A 23313-nucleotide genomic window follows, 5' to 3' on the forward strand; every position below is an offset into this window, starting at 1 on the left:
AAGGCCCTGTGTGTCAGTAGAAGTGAAAGTAAAGTTTCCATAGTCCTAGAAGATCATAGGGCTCTTCTCTCACTAGAGAGACGTCTGTTGGTGAACTTAACCTGAGGGCTACCCCACATCAGATGAATGTTAAGGTTGAGAAGGAAGACTGTCATGGTAACCTCAGACGGGAATTAAACCATTGGTGTTACACTGCAACAGCAACCAGCCATTCAGCCAACTGAGCTAACTGAATAAACTGATTGTCAGCACAATTCATTGTGCATTTTGGATCTTATAGCAAATGCTGTACAACTGTGGAATCACAACTAATGTTGACCATGGGGGATAATTGGGTGTGGTCAGTATCTTGCTTGTTGCAAATAGCTGAAGGGATATACTGTAATGAACAATTCATCAGTCATTGGGGTGTATGGCCAACATACCTAGTATCACACTGGCATATGAAATTAATTTATCACATTATGCATTTGTGAGATAGCTCATCTTTTCGGTTTGATGGCAGTATCCTGCTAGTAGCAGTGTAAAAAAGCTAGTTTCATTTGTTGCTGAAAATTTTGAGAAACTTCACCTTTTCAAGGTAATTTGAGGTGAACTCAGCACCTTTCAGGACAACAGTGATGTCTTCGGTCCATTAATGAGTTCACAGAATATACAGTGAGAAATGATCTGATGAGGGTCGCTATTATCATGAAGGATGGCTTTGTTGGGCCCTATCTCAGTATCAAGCACACACTGCATAAAAATTGCTGGAGTCCTATTTATGAAGTTGCCAATAAGACCAATCTTAGAGTGAGTGTAGCTCCAGGAATTCCAATATGTTCACTGACCAGAGGAAGCAAGTTTATGGTTGATAAGAGTAGAGAATTCCCTGACTGATCTGTCAACTAGGACATCAAAAAAAAAGGAGTTCATTTGAATGTTCTATTTAAAAGGTGACTTTGAGTACAGGATTGAGTCCATTAAGACATGCAAGGGAATTTTTATATGAAACTGCAGATTCAAATATAACAAACACATCATCTACAAATCAGAAACTGGCAGGGGGTAGGAGGTTAGTTGCTATTCTAATGAACCCAACAAGGATGTTTGGGAGGGCTGAATCTAGCAGGAATCCATTACAATACAAACTATTCGGGAATATGAGGTAACAATAAATCTGATCGGAACAGTCTGAGTTGCTAAGTTCGTAAGTTCAATGACTATGGATTCATACAATGGTGGCAGACTTGGATCCCCATAATACCATGCTACAGTACATTATTAAAAATTGCTATCATATTATATTATTACATTATAATATGATCTTTATATACTATTATAATAGCAATATTTTATATTGTACTATATCACCACAGAAACCCTGCGTGGTCTTCACAAATGTGAAGGAATCTTCCCCAAGTAGGGAAAGCTTAATCAAAATGCTGGCAGCAATTCATCCAACCATTTGGTTAGTTCATGCTCCGCAGAACCACTCATAAATAAGGTACGAGCATAAAAGGACATTACCTGTGAGTACTTTGGACAGCCTATACAAATGTTGATCTTGGATATGTGGGGGCAGAGTACTTGGCTATCTTAATTCTTAGATCGACAGATTCTCAATCTGCAGGAGAATCAAGGATTACAGGGAGACAGCAGGAAAGTGGATGTGAGGAATGTTGGATTAGCTGAGATCCTATCGAATGACAGAGCAGGCTTGAGGGGCTGGATGGCCTAATCCAGTTTCCACAAGGTCAAACACTATCAAGTGTATCGCCCTGTAGCTCACTGCTTTTACACATGTCCACTAAGTGCTTTTCAGGCTTACTTTCCAGTAAGGCTGTCTCGTCAGGCTGAGTTTCAGGTCCAGTGGATATAAGTTTGCACACATCATTAAGAATGGCACACATTTTATGATATAATCATGCTTGTAAAGGACAACTATTCCAGTTCCTTTTAACAGGTTGGTATTGAGGCACCACAACACTGCCAAATATTCACATTTAATGTGAGAATTGACTGAATCATGACTAAATCCCCCAATACGCATGTGCTAGATTAACTAGGCACACTTTCAAGGATTCATCATCTTCAGTGGACCCTTGTTTGTAGTTAGCTGGGAGCCCACGAGTCCAAGTTTAGTAAGTACCTCTTCCTGTTTGACGTGGCCCAGAGACACATTAAAACTGAAACCATGTGCAAGAACAAACTTGTTTTCAGAGTATATGCATATCAGAGAGATGTAGTGTGTTTACTGGCATTATTAATTGCATTGTCAAACTTCTGCTTAAGTGAATTTATGGTGTAGGCGTTTTAAATGAGGACTGTTTAAGGTGTGGTCATCTATTGAAGCAAGATAGAGGCAGAAATAGATAAAATCAAACAAATGAAAACAAATTGCATACTTCAAATAAAGCACAGCATAGGACATGGTGTAAATTAGTAACCTTATTTCCAAGCTATTCAACCTCATCTCGCATAAATGCGTAATCAATCATGGGATGTGTGTAAATGTACACAAATGTAACTGTCATTTTCCCTTTATTTTGGCAATTCTTGTGAATTGCCCTGATTTGTGCAAGATGAAAAGCTTTGACAAAATGTCTTTTTCACAAACACTCAAGGTCTGCACTACCAAACAATTCTATGATTACATTCAGGCTTTCATTCAGAATCTCCTTCCAAACTTAAATAGTCATTTTCTAACTTTCCATTCATGCAAACATTTTTCCAAGAAGTTCAAGTTCTGCCTGAAATGAGCTCCAAAATACATCTGATGGAACTATCTAAGGTAAATTACAATATAGTCCTCTCCAAGTTTTTGCCAAGTTCTTCTGCACTTGCTACTTTAGCTTTTAGCTGTGCTATTACTCTACTTGCTCACCATAGTTGGGGAATCAGTTACTTTGCATCATGGCTCATTATGACTATCAAAAGTCAAATTAAGAAAGTTGAAGAGATAGCTTTATTTTGTGCTACATGTCTTAAGTCAGAAATTCATAAGTTACTTTTACTCAAACATTTGTTTTCAGTTTTCATTTTCAGTAATTAGCTACAAGAAGCCGTAAGCAAATAATGATGAGTTCTGGCAAGTTCTGTGAATGGTCAGTCTTGGTGTCAACCATAAAGAAATTGTATGATCAGATTGCTGTGTGACAAATGAACATCTTTGTTATATTAAAGAATAAAATGTGACGGAAGTGAACGCAACTGGCAGGAAACGTGCATTAAATTTATTTTTACATTATACTTGTGGATTGCCCATGGGTTTGCATTATAATTTGAGCTGACACTTCAACCATCAGCAGGATGTAACCAAACATTTAACTAGATCAATACTGATGACACTAAAAAACGTGTGAAGCCAAAAGTACCGTTTTTAAAAAAATAATGATATAAGCTACTAATGTTTTCCAGAGCTTGGCAATCTAACAGCTGCTGTGTCGAGAGCTACATCTAGATAGCAAATATATCTTTTTCTCAATGTTGGAGCATGTGTTCCAATACTACATCAATTTTAAAAGTAGCTATTTGTATTCTTGTCTGGAATGACACTGTTGTTATTCAAACAAACAACCGAGGCAGTTCAAAAGCCACATTATCCTAGAATTTGCAAAAAACGTTTTTTCATTTTTCTGTTGGCATATATTCTGATAACAGATCCTCTCTGATGTGAGTACGTTAGGTGATCAGTATTTCTTGAACTTGTGTTTTGAAAAAGATTGAAACATAAATTTAAAGATGATTTAAAAAAAGATTGTATTAATTCCCAAGCTTGATGGAAGTCTAGAATATGCAATGCACATCTCATTTAACAGTTTTACATTGACAACATCTGGCTCTCCTCACCCACAATTCTCAAGGGGCAGACATTTATTGCAACTACATGTTGGGAAATAGAAGCCGTGGTCTTCAGTACCCAACACAAACTCCATTCCCTAACCATTGCCTATATCACATTCTTTCTGGTAACTGATGTAGTGCCATCTCTGCACTTTTAAACCCACCTGTGTCAGCTTATCTGCTGTTGAAAGAGCACTCCGTTTGTCTTATCTCAAAAGTTGACTATGTTAACACTCCTGGTAGCCTTTCACCTTCCACCCACCATAAACTTGATGTCTTCCACAACTCTCATGCGCACGTTCTAACTTAAATTTGGTTGGACTCAATCATCGCTCCTGCGCACAAAGGCCAAGAAAATGGCTCCTGGTCAAGCAAGATCTTGATTTTAAAATCATCACTCTCGCTTTTAAAATCCTCCAAAGTCTCACCCTTCCATTACTTCTAACCTTGAGCCCTGTAACTGAGCTTTGTACTCTTTACATTTTGGCCTCTTGCAACCCTCAATGTTAATCTTGCCACAAATGGCATTTAGTGGCCAGGAATATAAGCTCCGCAATTCTCTCCCTAACCCACTCTTATTTTCTATTCTTCTTTGCTCCTTTAAGGTACTTCTCTGCACTTCTCCTTTAAAAAACTTACAATTCTGTAAGTTTTAGAATACTCGTAGATAAAGAGGAGAGTGGTCCTAAGGGAAGAGTGCTAAACTGGGCCAAGACCAATTATATCAAAATTAGGCAGGAGCTCTGAAATGTGGATTGGACACAACTATTTGAAGGGAATTCCACATTTGAGATGTGGGACGCTTTCAAAGATAGGTTAACAGTAGTACAAGATAGGCGTGTCCCGTTGATGGTAAAAGATAGGGAGGGCAAGGTTCGTGAACCGTGGATGACAGGAGAAATTGTACGACGAGCCAAGAGGAAAGGGAAAGCATATATAAGGTGTCGGCAGCTAAGAACAGAACGGGCCCTGGAAGAATATCGGAAGAGTAGGACAAGTCTTAAATGAGGAATCAAGCAGGCTAAAAGGGGTAATGAAATAGCTTTAGTGAGCAGAATTAAGGAGAATCCCAAAGCATTTTGTTCTTATATAAGACGCAAGCGGGTAACTAGAGAAAAAATTGGTCCACTAAAGGATAACGAAGGAAGGCTGTGTGTCGAACCTGAGAGAATGGGTGAGATTCTGAATGATTACTTTGCATCAGTGTTCACTGAGGAGAGGAACATGATGAGATTAGATATAGAAGTTTGATTAATCTGGATCATGTTAACATAAGTAGGGAAGATGTGTTGGGTAGGCTAAAGGTTATTAAGGTGGACAAATCCCCAGGACCGGACGGGATCTATCCCAGGTTGCTGAGGGAGGTGAGAGGGGAAATAGCTGGGGCCCTGACAGATATCTTTGTGGCATCCTTAAACACAGTTGAGGTGCTGGAGGACTGGAGGGTTGCTCATGTTGTCCCCCTGTACAAGAAGGGTAGTAGGGATATTCCAGGTAACTACAGACCAGTGAGCCTGACGTCCATGGTGGGAAAGTTGCTGGAGAAGGTATTGAGGGATAGGATCTATTTATATTTTAGAAAAGAATGGGCTTATCAGTGATAGGCAACATGGTTTTGTGCGGGGGAGATTGTGCCGTACCAACTTAATAGAGTTCTTCAAAGAAGTGACCAAGTTGATAGATGAAGGAAGGGCTGTTGTCATATACATGGACTTTAGTAAGGTGTTTGATAAGGTTCCCCATGGTAGACTAATGGAGAAAGTGAAGTCATATGGTGTGCAGGGTGTTCCAGCTAGGTGGATGAAGAACTGGTTGAGCAGCAGGAGACAGAGAGTAGTAGTTGAAGGGAGTTTCTCAAAGTGGAGAAAGGTGACCAGTGGTGTTCCACAGGGGTTAGTGTTGGGGCCACTGTTGTTTGTAATACACATAAATGATCTGGAAGAGGGCACTGTTGGTATGATCAGCAAGTTTGCAGATGACACAAAGATTGGTGGAGTAGCAGAAAGCATAAGGGACTGTCAGAGAATACAGGAGGATATAGATAGACTGGAGAGTTGGGTGAAAAAGTGGCAGATGGATTTCAATGCAGACAAATAAGAGGTGATGCATTTAGGCAAGACTAATTTGAGAGCGAATTATATAATGAACGGAAGAGCCTTGGGAAAAATTGATGGGCAGAGAGATCTGGGAGTGCAGGTCCATTGTACCCTGAAGGTTGCTGCACAGGTGGATAGAGTGGTCAAGAAGGCATATAGTATGTTTGCCTTCATTGGACGGGGTATTGAGTATAAGAGCTGGCAAGTCATGTTAAAATTGTACAAGACATTGGTTCGGCTGCATTTAGAATACTGTGTACAGTTCTGGTCACTACATTACCAAAAAGGATGTGGACGCTTTGGAGAAGGTGCAGAGAAGATTTATGAGGATGTTGCCTGGTATGGAAGATGCTAGCTATGAAGAAAGGTTGAGTAGGTTAGGTTTATTTTCATTAGAAAAAAGGAGATGGAGGGGGGACCTGATTGAGGTTTATAAAAACATGAAAGGTATAGACAGGGTGGATAGAGACAAGCTTTGTCCCAGGGTGAAGGATTCAATTACGAGAGGTCACACTTTCAAGGTCAGAGGTGGAAAGTTTAAGGGGGATACACGCGGCAAATACTTCACACAGAGGGTGGTGGGCATTTGGAACGTGTTGCCAGCAGAGGTGGTAGAGGCAGGCACGGTAGATTCATTTAAGATGCTTCTGAATAAATGCATGAGTAGGTGGGGCGGTAAAGGGATACAGATGCTTAGGAATTGACCGACAGGTTTAGACATTACCGTAATGTCCAGGGATGTGCAAGCTCAGTGGATTGGCCATGGGAAATACATTACAGGATCGGCTCAGGCTTGGAGGGCCGAAGGGTCAGTTCCTGGGCTGTAATGTTTCTTTGTTCTCAAACCTACCTATGTGACCAAGCTTTTGGTCACCTGTATTAATATCTCCTCCTGTGGCTTGCTGTCAAATTTTACCTGATAATGGTACAATGAAGTGCTTTGAAATGTTTTACTAAATTATACCTCTACAATATAAATTATTGGAGAAAGTGAGGACTGCAGATGTTGGAGATCAGAGCTGAAAAATGTGTTGCCGGAAAAGTGCAGCAGGTCAGGCAGCATCCAAGGAGCAGGAGAATCGACATATCGGGCATAAGCCCTTCCTGAAGAAGAACTTATGCCCGAAACGTCGATTCTCCTGCTCCTTGGATGCTGCCTGACCTGCTGCGCTTTTCCGGCAACACATTTTTCGGCTCAATATAAATTATTGTTAATGTTTAGAAAATTCTGCAAGATTTGGAGATAAAAGATTTGTCATGGTTATGGGATGTGCCTCAGTGCCAGGGACCTAAGTTTGATTTTAGCCTTGGTCGACTGTCAGTGTGGAGTTTGCACACTCCCCATGTGTCTGCGTGGGTTTCTACTGACTGTTTCGTTTTTCTCCCGCAGTCCAAAACTGTGCAGATTAGATAGGCAGGCCATGTTACATTCCCCGTAATGACCAGGGATGTGCAAGCTAAGTGGATTGGCCATGGGAAATACAAGCCTACTGGGATAGAGTGGGGGCTGGGTCTGAGTGAAATGCTTGTTGGAAGGTTGGTGTGGACTCGATGGGCTGAATTGCCTCTTGTGTTGTAGTTCCAGTACACAGGAGGATGAGTGTAGGAAGGACGTGGACAGGATTTCATGGTCACAGCAATGTGCTGGCAGACAGCAAGCTGGTTTGAAGTTTGTCTACTTCAATGCCAGGAGTATGTGGAATAAGGTAGTTGAGCTTGCAGCATGGATAGGTATTTGGAACTTCGATGTTGTGGCCATTTTGGAGGCATGGATAGAGCAGGGTCAGTAATGGATATTGCAGTTCTAGGATTTAGATCTTTCATTAAGAGCAGGGAAGGCGGTAAAATAGGGGAGGTGTGGCTTTGATGGTCAAGGATGGTATAACGGTGGTTGAAAGAACTTTTGACGAGGACTTATCTGCAGAGGTGTTATGGGCTGAGGTTACAATCATGAGGAGAGGTCACACTGCTGGGAGTATTTTTTTAAAATGGGCCTCCGCAAAGTTCCAGGCATGTAGAGAAGAGGATTAGCAAATCGATTCTGGGCAGAAGTGAAAGGAACATGGTGGTCATTATGGGGGACTTTAACTTCCCCAACATTGACTGGAAATGCTATAACTCTAGGACAGCGGATGGATCAGCTTTTGTCAAAAATGTGCAGGAGGGTTTCCTGACAGAGTATGTCGAAGGGCCGACAAGAGGCGAGGCCACACTGGTAATGATTTAGCGATAGGTGAGCACTTTGGAGAGAGTGACCATAATTCAGTTATGTTTAGTGAAGCAATGGAAAGGGATAGGTACATGCCACAGGGCAAGAGTTATAGATGGGGGGAAACAGCAATTATAATGGGATTAGGCAAGACTGAGGATGCATAGAATGGGGTAGGAAAATGCAGGGATGGGGACAATCAAAATGTGGAGCTGGTTTAAGGAACAGATATTGTGTGTCCTTGATAGGTGTGTCCCTGTCAGGTAGGCAGGAAGTGACAATGTAAGGGAACCGTTGTTTACTACAGAAATTGTATCTCTTTTTAAGTAGAATACGGAGGTTTATGTGACATTAAAGTGAGATGGTTCAGATGAGGCATTAGAGAGTTACAGAGTAGCTAGGAAGGATTTAAAGTCAGAGTTAAGAAGAGCAAAGAGAGGACATAAACAATCTTTAGCACGTAGAATAAAGGAGAACCCTAAAGCTTTCTATAGATACGTGAGGAATAAAAGGATGATTGGGTTGGAATAGGACCTGTCAAAGACAGAAGTGGGAGGTTGTGTGTGGACCCTGTGGAGATCGGTGAGGTGCTAATCGAATATCTCTCATCTGTTTTCACTCAGGAAAAGGAGAATATTGTAGAGGAGAAGACTGAAATACGGGCTATTAGACTTGAAAGGATTGAGGTTAGTAAGGAGGAGATGTTATCAATTCTAAGTGGTGTGAAATTAGGTGGGCCGGATGGGATTTTTCTGAGAATTCTCTGAAAAGCTAGGGAGATGATGTTGGAGCCTTTGGTTTTGATCTTTGAGTCGTCATTGTCTTCAGGTTTAGTAGCAGAGGACTGGAGGGTTGCAAATGTTGTGCCCTTGTTCAAGAAGGGCAGTAGAGATGATCCAAGTAATTATAGACCAGTGAGCCTTATGTCTGTTGTAAGAAAAGTTTTGGAAAGGATTATAACAGATATGATTTATGATCATCTAGCAAGCAACACTTTGATTGGAAATAGTCAACATGGAATTGTGAAGGGCAGGTCGTGTCTCACAAATCTCTGAGTTTTTTTGAGAAGGTGACCAAGCATGTGGATGAGGGTAGGACAGTTACTATGTTGCACATGGACTTCAGTAAAGCCTTTGATGAGGTTCCACATTTGAGAAAATGCGGAGACACGGGATTGAAGGTGATTTAGCAGTTTGGATTAGAAACTGGCTTTCAATAAGTAGGTAACGAGTCGTGGTTGATGGAAAATATTTAGCCTGGAGTCCAGTTACTAGTGGTACGCCACAAGGATTTGTTTTGGATCCATTGCTGTTTGTCATTTTTATAAACAACTTGGATGCAGATATAGGTGGATGGGTTAGTAAGTTTGCAGATGATACACTAAAGTCGGTGGAGTGGTGGACAGTGTGGAAGAATATTACAGGTTGCAGGGAGACTTGGATAACTGCAGAGTTGGACTGAAAGGTGGAAAATGGAGTTCAATGCAGACAAATGCGAGGTGATTCACCTTTGGAAACAATAACATGAAGGCAGAATACTGGGACAATGGAAAGATTCTTGGTCGTGTGGATGTGCAGAGGAATCTTGGTGTCCATGAACACAGATCACTTAAAGTTGCCACCCAGGTTGATAGGGCTGTTAAGAAGGCATACAGTGTGTTTGGTTTTATTGGTAGAGGGATTGAGTTCCGGAGCCGTAATGTCATGCTTCAACTATACAAAACGCTCAGTGCAGCCTCACTTGGAGTACTGTGTGCAGTTCTGGTCACCCCATTACAGGAAGGTTGTGGAAGCATTGAAAAAGGTGCAGAGGAGATCTACCAGGATGTTGCATGGTCTAGAGGGAAAGTCTTATGAGGAAAGGCTGAGGGATTTGGGTCTGTTCTCATTGGATGAGGAAGGCTAAGAGGGGATTTAATAGAGACTACAAGATGATCAGAGGATTAGTTAGGGTGGACAGTGAGAGTCTTCTTCCTAAGATGATGACATTTGCTCGTATGAGGGGGCACAGCGGCAAATTGAGGGGTGATAGATTTAAGACAGATGTCAGAGGCAGGTTCTTTACTCAGAGTGGTAAGGGGGTGGAATGCCCTGCCAGCCAATGTAATTAGTCAACTTAGCCACATTAGGGGCATTTGAACAGTCCTTGGATAAGCATATGGATGATAATGGGATAGTACAGGGGATGGACTTAGATTAGTTCACAGGTCGGCTCAACATCGAGGACCGAAGAGCCTGCTCTGCACTGTATTGTTCTATGTTCACATTGGAGGGATTCTATGAAAAGGAAATGAACTATGGAAGTTTCAATTTGATGATACTGATCAAATGATTTCACTTTTACAAATTCAAGTGAAAATGGAAATGCAAACTCATCCCTTTTTCGTTTAATATGTAAAAAAAATTTTTATATAAAATAATCCAGTTACCTCTCGCATATTGCGATTTGCATAGTAGTTAGTGGGTCATCCTATGACACTTTTTTCACCACCTTGGGGAGTTCCCCAGTGCTATTTTCTCACTTCTGTCACACTTTTATACCTTCTTCATAATTCCATTCAGTAATTCCCTTCTGATTTCATACCTTCTATCACAGCTTGAGTCACAAAATATTGACCATTTCTTCCTTGTGTCAAAGAAAAATCATATCCTCTTTTCATCCCTCAAATACAACCAACAAATAGACAATAGTGACTCCTTCATCTGTTGACACTCTTGGTTTCACCGTCGCCCTGAATTAAGAATTTCTGCACATTACAACTGGCAAAGGCTAAGTCTCAAGATATTTTCATTCTGTCGGGGCACTGCTGGCTGGCTAATCCAGCACTTATCACTCATCATCAAGTGTCCTCAAGAAGGTGGCAGTGAGCTGCCTTCTAAACCACTGCAGAAAAACGTTGTGCAGGGACATCCACAGTGCGGTTAGAAAAGGTGTTCCGGAATTTTGACACACGTCAGTGAAAGGACAGCATTATAGTCCCAAACAGGTTGGTGTTTGGTTTTAAGCAGCACTTGCAGGTGATGGTCTTCCCATCTGCTGCTCTGTCCTTTCAGGTGGTGGAGGGCACTGATTTGGAAACGGTTGTTGAAGGGGTTTGGTGAATTGCTGCAATGCATCTTGTAGATGGTACACAATATTGTCACTGTGCAATAGCGTGTGTGAGAGAGTGTGTTCAAGATGGTAGATAGATAGCCAATTAATAGGCTGATTTGTCCCAGATAATATCAGTATCTTGAAGTTTTTCTTATTCATTCATAGAATGTGGGGGATGTTGGCTTCCCATGTCCATAGTTGCCACTGAGGTGGTGGTGGTGGTGAGCTGCTTTCTTGAGTCACTGCAGTGCATCTGTTCAGGATTGACCCACAATATCACTCGGGAAGGAATTCCAGAATTTTGATTCAGTGACAGTGAAGGAATGGCTATATATTCCCAAGTCAGAATGGCGAGTGACTTGGAGGGGAAATTGCAGGTGATGGTAATGTTCCCATATACCGGCTGCCCTTGTCCTTCTAGATTGATGTTGTCATGTGTTTGGAGAGTGCTGTCTGAGGATCTTTGGTGAATTTCTGTAGCGCCTCTTGTAGATAGTACAAACTACTGCTACCGAGCATCGGTAGTGGAGGGAGTAGATATTTGTGGACATGTGCACTGTGTACTGAGTGGTGTCAAGCTTCTTCAGTGTTGCTGGAGCTGCACTCATCCAAGCAAGTGGGGCGTATTCCATTACACTCCTGACATGTACCTTGTAGACTATAAAGGCTTTGGGAGTCAGGAGGTGAGTTACTCAGTACAGATCCCTCACATCTGGCTTACTCTTGGAGCCACTGTGTTTACGTGGTGGGTTCAGTTGAGTTTCCGATCAATGGTAACCCAAAGAATGTTGATAATGAGTATTTCAGAGGTGGTAGCACTATTAAATGTTTTTTAAGCTGCATTCATCAGACAAGTGGAACATATACCATTACATTGCTGCCATGTTTTATATATGGTGCACCGCGAGTCAGGAGGCAGTTCACTCGCCTCAGAATTCCCAGTCTTTGACCTACTCGTATAACTGTAACATATGGCTGGTCCAGTTCAGTCTTTTTTCAATTATAATCCATGAATTGTGAGAAATTCAGTGATGGTAATACCATTGAATGCCATTTGGAGACAGTTAAATTCATTCTTGTTGGAAATAGTAATTGTCTGGTATTTTTGTCGTACAAATATTACACATTTTGACCTTTATTTGTAGAAAAACAGAAACATAGAAAATTGGAGGTGTAGACCATTTGGACAATTCAATATCCTGTTTCTGCTTTCTCCCCATAATCTTTTGACACCTCTAGCTCTAAGAATAATTAACTCCTTCTTGAAAACATCTAATATTCTGGCCTCAACTGCATTGTGGCAACAAATTCTACAAGCTCACCACAGAAGAAATTTCTCTCCATTTCTATCTTAAGTGGCACGCCCCATATCCTTACTCTGTGACCCCTGGTCATCAGGAACGTCCTTCCTGCATTCACTCTATCTAGACCGGTTAGGATTTTACAGGTTTGGATGAGATCCACTTCATTCTTCTAAACACCAGCGAATATAGTTCTAACCAATCCAATCTCACGTCATTGCTAAGGAATCATCCGAAGAACCAGACTAGTAAATAATCCTTCATGACCACAACATTCGTCCTCAGAAGACCAAAACCACACACAATATTCCAGGCGTGGTCTCACTAAGGACTTGTACAATTGCAGCAAGATATCCCCACTTCAGTACTCGAATCCTATTGTTACGAAGGCCAATGCAGTATTCGCCTTTCTCAGTGCCTGATGCACCTGCATGCTTACTTCAGGAACTGGTCTACAAGCACACCTAAGTTTCGTTATATTTCCCTCTTTCCAATCTATCACATAATCTGCCTTTCAGTTTTGCTACCAAAAGGGGATTGCTTCACATTTATCCTCATTATACTTAATCTGCCATGCATTTGCCCACTCAACTTGTCCAAATCACAATAAAGCACAAATCACACCTCTGCGTCCTCCTCATAGTTCATCCTCCCAGCCAGCTTCACGCCATCTGCAAACTTGAATATATTATATTTTGCTCCTCATCTGAATTACTGAGGTCCAATCACTGATCTCTGATACTGCACTGGTCACTGGCTGCTGCTCTGAAAGAGACAGGTTCATTCCCCCTCTCTCAAAATCCCATAATTATTACAGTACAAAAAGAGACCATTTGGCCTATCGTGCCTTAACTGGCTCTATTATCTTGTACCAATTTGCTACCTTTTCTCCGCTTCCCTACACACCATTCCTATCCAAAAACCATCGAATGCACCTCTTGAATGCTTTAATTGAATCTGCCTCATTTCCAGGCATACAATACCCTAAAAACTCACTGCGTGGAAAGAAGATTTTCTCACATTAACCTTGCTTTGTTTGCATGTCACTAAATCTATGCCCTCTCAAACTTGTTTCTTTTCCAAACAAAACAGCTTCACCCTATTTACTCTGTTTAGCCACTCTTTGTTGCCCGTCTGCCTGGCCGTTCTTCATCCATGTCAGTATGCTGCCCTGTTCAGATCTTGCTGCACATGGACATGGACTGCGTCAGTATCTGAGGGGTTGGAAATGGTGCTGAACGTTATGCAGTTAGTGAACATCCCTACTTCTGGCCTGATATTGAAAGGATAGTCATTAACAGAGCAGGTGAAGGTGGTCAGGCCTAGGACATTACCCTGATGAACCTCTCCAGTGATGAATGTGGACTGGGATGATTGACTTCCACAACAACAACCATCTTTCAATTAAAGGATGTGGGCCAAAGACAAGAATATGTACTTAGGCCGTAGGTTAGCCATGAATTCACCGAGTAGTAGAACAGGCTCAAAAGGCTGATTGGCCTACTCCTGTTCTTGTGTTGTGCTGGCATAATTTGAATGAATAAGAGTTCTTTCCTAATTCTCACTGACTTCAGTGTTACCAGGGTTCCTTGGTGCCATCAACTGCTGTTTTGATGTCAAGCACAGTCACTTCAACCTGACCTTTAAAATATTTTCGTCCCTGTTTGGACAAAAGCTGCAATGAGGCCAGTAGTGGAGGGGCCTCACTGAAACAAAACTGAGCATCAGCGAACAAGTTATTGCCGACTTTAGCAGTCAACAACAGATTCCAAAACTTTGCTGGTGATTAAGAGTAGATCCATGCAGCAGTAATGAGCTGAGTTGCTTTTATGTTGTTTTTGTGAACACAATACACCTGGGCAATTGTACACAACTGTACTAGAAGGTGCAAGAAGCTCTTTGTCATGTTTAAAATTTAGTGGTTTTCTTGTGCAATGTGTTTAACATGATCATGGTGCAGACAGCTATATTCTGGGGTGCAGGACTGTGTGTTAAGGAATGCACTAAAGATTAAGGTAGTCAACTCAAAGGTGCAGGAGGGCAGTGCTACTGACTAAGCAGTGAAGCTTCGGGATATACCACACTAAGGAGCTGAGAGAACAAATCAGATTGAATTCTTGTCATTGAATCCATATAGTAAATGTATTGCAATTGAATTTGGTCAGCTAAGAATGCAAAATATTAATTAATAAAAATTGTATTTAATTGCATTTTCCATAATGTCTAATTGGAAATGTTTGAAAAGTACTTTTAAATAGGTTATGAATAAAACATATTTTTGCAGAAACCAAATCCATGTGATCAGTTACAGGCCAGCATTGCAGTTCTACTGGAACAACTTGGCAAGGCACATGGTTACATCTGAAACACAAGTCTTTGGTATCCTTGCCAAACAGTTGTCTGTGCTCATAGCTTTTTGCTTCAGCCAATGTCTTCAGCCAGTTTCTGGTATCACAAGCAGAGTGAACAGAATTGGCTGGATGCCAGAATCTGATGCTGGTAAGCAGAAAAACGGAGGAGCAAGTGTAGGCCATTTAGCCCCTTAGGCTTACTCTGCCATTCAATAAGGTCATGATTTATCTGTCCATACTCTCCAATCTTAAAAGCGATCCCATTACATCCCTGATAGAAGATTTTAGCATATCCCTACTGCTGATGTCAGGTTAATTGGCCTCTAGTTTCTGGCTTCCCTGCTATTCCCTTTCTTGTATGGTGTGGCTTTGTTTGCTGTCTTGCTTGAACAATTTTTGCTTGCAATCTGGGGACTATTCCAAAATGTAGGAAATTCTGCAAGATCAAAACAAGAAGTTACTTCTCGCAGAGGGCCATGATTCTGTGGAATTCACAATGCAGAGTGTGGCAGATACTGGGACATTGGGTAAGTTTAAGGAGGAGACAGACAGCTTTGCAATGAGCAATGAGTTGTGGGTTATGGGGAGCAGGCAGGAAAGTGGTGTTGAGGCCAAGATGAGATCAGCCATGATCATATTAAAAGGCAGAGCAGGGCTTGAGGGACTGGATTGCCTACTCCTGGTTCTTAAGCATTGATGATCTTTGCGGCTATCTTTTTAATCCGCGACAGAAGCCATTAGTTCACAGAATTTGCTGGTTTTGATCTCACTAATCCCATCAGTACTATTTTGTTGCTCATACTATTTTCTTTAAGTTCCTCATACTCAAAAGGTTTTTGGTTCCCTTTATCCAGAACATTTTTTGTGTCTTCTCCAAGAAAATAAACAAAGTACTTAAAGTTTTTATCATTTCCTTATTTGCCGTTCCATTTTTTTTGTCGCTGTATGAGGTTTTTGAATTTATTTTGGCTAATCTCTTCCTATTAACAATGCTACAGACATTATTACAAACTGATTTTATGCCTTTGGCTAATTTATTCCTACTCTATTTCCTCAATTAATTTCTTGCAGCCACCACACCCGCCTGACCAGTTAGCAATGGTGGTCACTTTTCATGTGGTTATTACTCCTCAAAAGGATATTTGCTGCAAATTATGAATTAATTATTTAAGCACTTGCCATTGCTTATCTACTACTGTATCTTTGCATCTAATCAGAATATAATACTCATCTATTTCCCTATCATATTAAAAACAAAACAGGTTACTAGATTGGGTAAAAATTCACTTTAAGGGACTAGGAGTAGAACTTGGGAAAATAAATAGGCAACGATCAGTAAAGGATACAGAAGTGATGTTTAACACAGCGCAGGAAAAATATATTCAGTTGAAAAGGAAGAAAACGCTAATGGAACTCCATTTATGAGGAAGCAAGTCAGAGAAAAACTGAGGGTTAAGATATAGTTAATACACATACAGTTGTTAGAACCCTCACTGATCTTTCATTATTTTGTTCTTTTAATTATTTTTGATTTGGAACAGTGAACTGAGTGTTGAAGGCGATTGTTGTACAGTGAACAGCAGCTTGATTTAAAAAAAACAAGCAAATTGATATTTGCTCACAAGGTTCAGCCTGGAAGTTAATTGCAGATTGTTTCTTGTTATAAAGTGCTCAAAAGATCTTTGATTCCAGAGTTTGGCTGCTCAAGCAAATAGCAGATGTTGAATGTTAACTGGGACTTTGTGGGAGACGGCCAGTCTATCAAGAAGAAGCCAGAGTTTGCACTAGCTTTTGAACAGTAATTAAGAAAGAGGGATTGTGCCCGCAAAAGCGAAGTTTGATTGCCCTCTCACTACTCTCTCATCGTCAACTTATTGAAAGTTCAGAGAAGAGAATCACTGTTATAAGAATTAAACAAATGTTCCTTGGAGCCTACAGGAAGCTATCTGCATGTGTTCACGCCATCAGAAGCCAAGCAAGATATAACCCCAGGAATTAGAAATATTATAGATTGTGAATGCTGCTCAAGTGAACTGGCCAGTTAGGCCATTTTTTATTCTTTTGATTTATCCCTTAAACTTATTGGTCTACGAGTATGGGGGCTAGAATTAACAGGATTGAGTTTATACCTTAGACATTAATTAGATTACTTTGTGGTTTAAATTTGCTCTGCTAAAGCTACTATATTAATAAATTATTTAATTTCTTTTACACTATAAACACGTTGCTGGTGTTGGTTATTCAAAAAATCTGGCTAGGAACCACTGCGGTCAATTTTGAGGGTCCTTGAAGGTTTTAATTTTACTGTGTTGCAAATACACAGATAGCGAAGTTGATTTGATTTGGCTGTTTGTCTCTATGTTGTAACACAGCGTAAATGTGAAAAGACGGGTGGATAAGTCAGGTGGGAACTACAAAAATAAAATGATCAAGGAACAAAGTAGTGAAATATTTTACAAACATGTCAATAATGCAGGATCTGATGGGAAGATAATCAACACAGGATAGAAATATAATACAAGTAACAACAGAAATGTCAGAAAAACTAAAAATTATTTTCCTTCTGTATATATTAGAGAACTAGGATGGGTAGGTATGACAATGAATGATGAAATGAGTAATGAGATTAAGTGCAGTTACTATAAAAAGGGATGCACTGAATAAACTAAACAAACTCAGGATAAACTTCATAATCCAAATGGACAACATAAACATATCAGTGCTTTAACAGATTCAGGGAATACATAACAGAGACATTATTACTCTTAGTTAACAACCTGCTTGATAAACGTATAGTGCCAAAGGAATGGGGTATGACTAAAGTAATTCTTATATTTAAGGGAAACAAAACACGTCTCGGAAATTATAAAAGTCAGCTTAATATCACTGGTAGGAAAAGTAATGGAATCTTTCTGAAAGGAGATAATCGAAGAACATCCAGATTTGAGAAAGATGCGAATAAATAATCAATAAAGATTTCACAAGGAAGAATCTTGCTTTACCAACTCTATTTAATATTTTGAGAAGCTAACAGAATGTAGATAATAATCATGTAGAAGATGTAATTTATCTGGATTTTCAAAAGATCTTTGCTAAGATTTGTTAAAATAAACTAACGAACAAGATCAGAGGATGTGTAATCATAGCCAATAATAGAATGGATTGCTAGATGGGAATCAATGGAAGTTATTTAGAGTGATTCTAAAATCTTTGTACAAAAAGTGTCCAATGTTTATTTACTAGCTGGTCAATATATATGTGAAAAGTTCTGTATAATGTTGTGATTTCTGAAGCAACCAACTTTTAAGAGAACATTATGAAAGATGTAACACTGATTCATTTACAATGTTAGAAAATACTGAAATAATTAAAACTTTGCTTTCAAAAATGTTGTTAGCTTATTGAATCTCAAGATTCAGTTGTCACCAGATTCTTTTAATTGGAGCACCAATCCACGTACTATATCCTTGCATTTTAACAGCTTTACACAAGAATTAGAGTTTTTTTTGTGGTTTCAGAATATAGATATGAGTCAATCATTCTTATGACCTACCCATGACCTGAGAAGTAAGAAAAGCAACACTGATTTAAATCTATCATTTCTGTAGTTAAGCTCATTCAAGTACTAATGTGGGTGGACCTGTATTTGACATACTGCTTATCAAAATTCTCAACATTTTAAAGTTACACCTCGGAACAAATCAACGTCAGTGCATAAATCAGATTAAAAATGGACAGTGTTGGGCTAGTATTATTTTTGCATCTGATCACTTGGTCATAGTTTTAATTAGAAAACAATATGGGCGTGCACCAGTGCCATTTCCTGTGCACTTCCTGTTACCTTTTCACACATAGACTTTACCAATTTTGCCCCTACTTCCATCAAAAAAGAATGAAGATGCTTCTCATCTTAGTTTCAAGTTATCAATATAAATCAGCAACATTTCATTGTCTGATTTATCCTCCACATATAAGGGAACAATCCTATCCTGCATAGTTAAGTTTTGTATCTTGCACAAATTAGGAACAGAATTTGAACTGTCCAGGCAATGGTTTCACCTTTTAAAGCAGATTGTCCGTATATAGCAAAGATCTCTTTCTTTCCACAAAACTTCTTACATTTTGTATATCTATACAGCTTAACCAGATATTTGATAAATTAACATAGGCTGCATTGCATGCGCATAGCTTTCAACAGTGGATCTGTTGATAGTTAGTAAGAGCTCCAAGAAAGATCTGCGACTGTATTGTATTGAATTATCACCATCCATCATTGTTTAGACTCCACAATAAAAGGTACCACTGGACAATTTACATACCAATGTTCTCGAAATGAACAGCCAAAGTTTCGCTGTTCAAGTACAGTAATGTAATACTTATTATAAAATTAGGAATTTTGGGTGGTGAAGTTATTATATATAACTATACAAAGAAAAAGACTGAGCTTCTTAGTTTCACAGTAATGCAAGGAAATCCAGAAAGAAGTAATTGTGTTTTTCAAGTCAACTCCATTCAGATTCAAGTCTGATTCTTCTGTCATGAAATATGCTCCCACACCATTCTCTTATTTTACAAAATTCTCATTCCATCTCTGACCCAAACTGAAACATATCCCTATATTTTTTCAACCTTACTTCAACAGACATTGATCTTTTAAGCAAAATGCCTTTAATTTTATTCAATTTACTTGCAGATGTTTAACATGAACATTTCTGCAGCATGAAAAAATCCTAAAATGATGAATCAATATAACAATTTTTTTTCATTCTCAATCTAAAGTGAATACAGAAATTTGTCCAATCTCAAGAACTTCCAAAGCACTGCTCAGACATTTAATATACTTAAACTTTGGGAAACGAATCAGCCAATTTGTACAAACAAGATTGGGATAATGACTAGATATTTTTGAAAAGGCTTTGATAAGATGCCACTTGTGAGGATACATTAGCTATGACTAATGTAAAGTGGTCATAGTCTTACTGGACCACAGACATCCTCTGTCATGAGGGAGACTACTGATGGTGGTTTAACCAGAGGTTGCGAAGAAGAGTCTTTCATGGTAACCTCAGCTGATGTGGGAATTGAACCCATGCTGTTGAACGAGTTGTCCAGTCAACTGATTTCCGCTACAAGCGCTTTGCCAGCCCTAAAGTGTCCTTTTGACTCAAACTGGGCAAGCATCACCGCTTTTAGACCTTGGATGATAAGCAGTCTCTCTCTCTCTTTATGACGTCCATGAAAATTATATTTTGCCTCCATTTTGAATGGCCCCCTGTAGCATGGTGCTGTGAAAGTTTCCTCACCCACATAGGCTGTAAACTGTTCCTGTTTAATAAGGACAAAGACTGTGGATTATATAGTACTGCCCTTAAGTCTTGGTATTACATTCTTATCCTTGACCACTAACCAGACCTGTACTTGATTTCGCCAAGTATGTGTGGTTGCCTCCTCAATCAAGCTATGCTGATAATTTTCCACATCCTTATGTGTACAATGTCTACAACTCAACAATTTGGAGATGTTTTGCAAGGTACAGACACACCACATATATAGTGGTCCAAGATTACCATGTTCTCCATAAACTCCACATACTGTGGCTAAGGCAGACAATTTGAACTGTCATCATTAGCTAGCATTGCACTAATTACTTGTTAATTAAATATTTGTGTATTTAATCAATTTATTAAATCACTTAATCCAATATAAATTTAAGTCGATTAAACATTTACCCAAAATTTGTTCCTGACTTGTGCTGACTTCACTTTATAATCTTTCTCCTGCCCTCTCTTCCTTTGTCTCCTGCTCGGTGAGAAATGCCCTTCTCGTTTCACATTCTCTATTGAATACCTGATCAGGGTTCTGGGTGTTTAACAAAGGTTTGAACACTGAAAACATAAAACTAAACAGGTAGTCAAAACTACGTCCAATAATTCAGTGTGCAAAACCACCTATTGTCATATGGAATACAAAAGCCAACAAATTTTCAATTCCAAATGTTTTGCTGTGCTAACTCGGTCTAGACAGCAATGTGTTCATTTTACGCTCAGTACTCCAAAGCTGGGGAAGGAATTAGGATCCAGGAAAGGTTCTACTTGTAGCTATCAGCTGCAAACAAGATTGAACTCAAGTTTTGTTACTCTGGAATAGTCAAACAACCTGTCAACGGCAGCAAAACTGTTGTCCTCAGACAATTGGTTAAGGTACTGGACAAGTAATGGAAATATAGAAATATAACTGAGTACTCCTAAACAATACATTTAGAGAGAAGAAATTGACAAGAATTTCATCAATGCTAATTTGTACTTTAAGTACCTGTATCTCCAGGTCAGCAATTTTCTGTTGTAGTTCAACCACGGCTGCTATGCTATCTGCTTCTCGAAGTCTCATCACCATCACATCTTCTTTATTCTAAAATGATATTAAAACTAATCAACAAGATGGTAAATAATATATCTGTACTCAAATAAAGACAGATTTTCTATTGGATTAAACAACTTAACAATAATCATTTTAATAGCAATCTATTGAGAAGGATAACATATTGTGTTTAAACATGCATTCCAAAGTTTACGAAATTGGAATCTCCAAAAAGAAAATGATCGGGAGAATAAAAGAAGGAACGGAAGATGTTATGCACAAACTGAAATTGCTGCAAAATCTCAGAGGGTCTATCAGCATCTGTAGAGAGAAATATGAGTTTAATGTTTCTTCAGAAGGGTCACTGGACTCAAAATGTTAACTCTGCTTTCTTTCCACAGATACTGCTACATCTGAGTTTCTCCAGCAATTTCTGTTTTTAAATGATCAGAAAGTTTGTCATTTATTTTTCAAATACAGAGTGTGAACAATGTGCAGTGAGCATCAAAAAAGCCAAGATTTTGAAATTTTCCCACTGCAAGTAATTTTAGGAAAAAAAAGAAAACTGAAAAAAAAACAACTGTGGACGCTAGACATCCTTCTGAATACTGGGTTTTGTTTGTAATCAAGAAAACTTATCTGAAAACTATGAAGAATTTCAATAAATCTTTGCTAAACACCAGGACTCTTCAATTGAGGCATTTACACTTATGGGACATTTTACAATTGTGGTTTGATGGAATAGGTTAAGGCAAATTAATAGACAGCTCACAAAGAGTATCTTGGTACATGGAACAACAACAAAAAAAATCAAAGCAATTCAAATCAATAATCTACGAGGAACAGAACTTTTATTCTACAAACAATAAAAACCAAAGCAATACGGATGAAGAAAGTCAGAAACAAAAACAAAAACAACCCCATTCTGAAGAAGGGGCACTGGATCTGAAATGTTAATTCTGCTTTCTCTCCACAGGTACTGCCAGGCCTACTAAGTTTTTCCAGCAATCTTTCTTTTTATGTTTCTATTTTACAAATATTACAATTCGCACTAAGTTCATCATGAATGCTCTTTATATCTTACAAGTACCTTCCTATGCCATCCTGTACTGCTCATCTGTATAAGTAGAATAACAATTTATTGAGTCTTTTCTCCTCATTTATGGGATGGGAGTTGGCAAGGCATCTACTGCTTCAATTACCCTCGAGGTGGTGGTCAGTCACTTTCTGGGGTCTCTGACGTCCATGTCATACCGTTACTTTACGTACCTGTATATCCAGGTCAGCAATTTTCTGTTGTAGTTCAACCACGGTTGTTATGCTATCTGCTTCTCGAAGTCTCATTACTATTACAGCATCTTTATTCTACCCAAATGTTGTTGGGTTCAGACTAGGAACATTGTTCCCTAAAGGCAGTGAATCAATGCAAATATAGTTCCAAATCAGGGATTGTGTTATTGTGGCCAATTAGTGAATATACCCAAACTCAATAATAAAGTACATTTAGAGGGCATAAAACTTTGACCTCACTATACTTCAATACTGGCCACTGTAAAATATCCAATTTCTAAAGCTTTCAATGAGAACTAGTGCCTCAATCACTTGACGCAATCAGCCGGAGATCATCACTGCTCTCCTCAAAAATACACAGGAAAGTAGCAAAATTGCTACTAGTCCATCAAAAAAAATGCTAATTTTCATGAAATGAGTGCACTACTCAACACAGTGGCTGTGTGTAACTTGCAATGAACTTAGACATCAGGAAATCAGAGATGCTTGCAGCTGATTCAACTCACATATCGAAATAACGGCAATTTTTGAGTTTGTAGTGTTGTAATCACTTTAAGGCTTTTCTGTCGCAGAAAAAGATCACATTCAGCTAATACCCTTTCATATTTAACATGTTTACAGTTGCAAAACAAATTATTCTCTTTGAAAGGGAAAATATATTGGAGGTTTAGATGCTAATTTTAATTACAGCTGGATTTACCGGAACACATTGGTTTTAATGCGCAAAGTTACTACTAATTGAAGAAACCAAGAGAACTAACCAAGATATGAAGGCTCACATACACGGTGAT

General features: G+C 39.3%; 1 protein-coding gene across 7 annotated transcripts in view; it reads right to left on the reverse strand.

Annotated features, from left to right (window-relative positions):
* evi5b (ecotropic viral integration site 5b) overlaps positions 1-23313 on the reverse strand; it is a 295151-nt gene that overhangs the window by 82610 nt on the left and 189228 nt on the right. For all 7 annotated transcript variants that reach the window (XM_043698800.2, XM_043698798.2, XM_043698802.2 and 4 more), the window contains one exon: positions 21188-21283. In XM_043698800.2, the coding sequence (XP_043554735.2) occupies positions 21188-21283 (96 nt within the window). The remainder of the gene's footprint in view (positions 1-21187; positions 21284-23313) is intronic.

The sequence above is a fragment of the Chiloscyllium plagiosum genome, unplaced genomic scaffold, assembly GCF_037043375.1.
Source record: "Chiloscyllium plagiosum isolate Xiang-an unplaced genomic scaffold, Cpla_swu_hap1 HiC_scaffold_9, whole genome shotgun sequence".
Lineage (NCBI taxonomy): Eukaryota > Metazoa > Chordata > Chondrichthyes > Orectolobiformes > Hemiscylliidae > Chiloscyllium > Chiloscyllium plagiosum.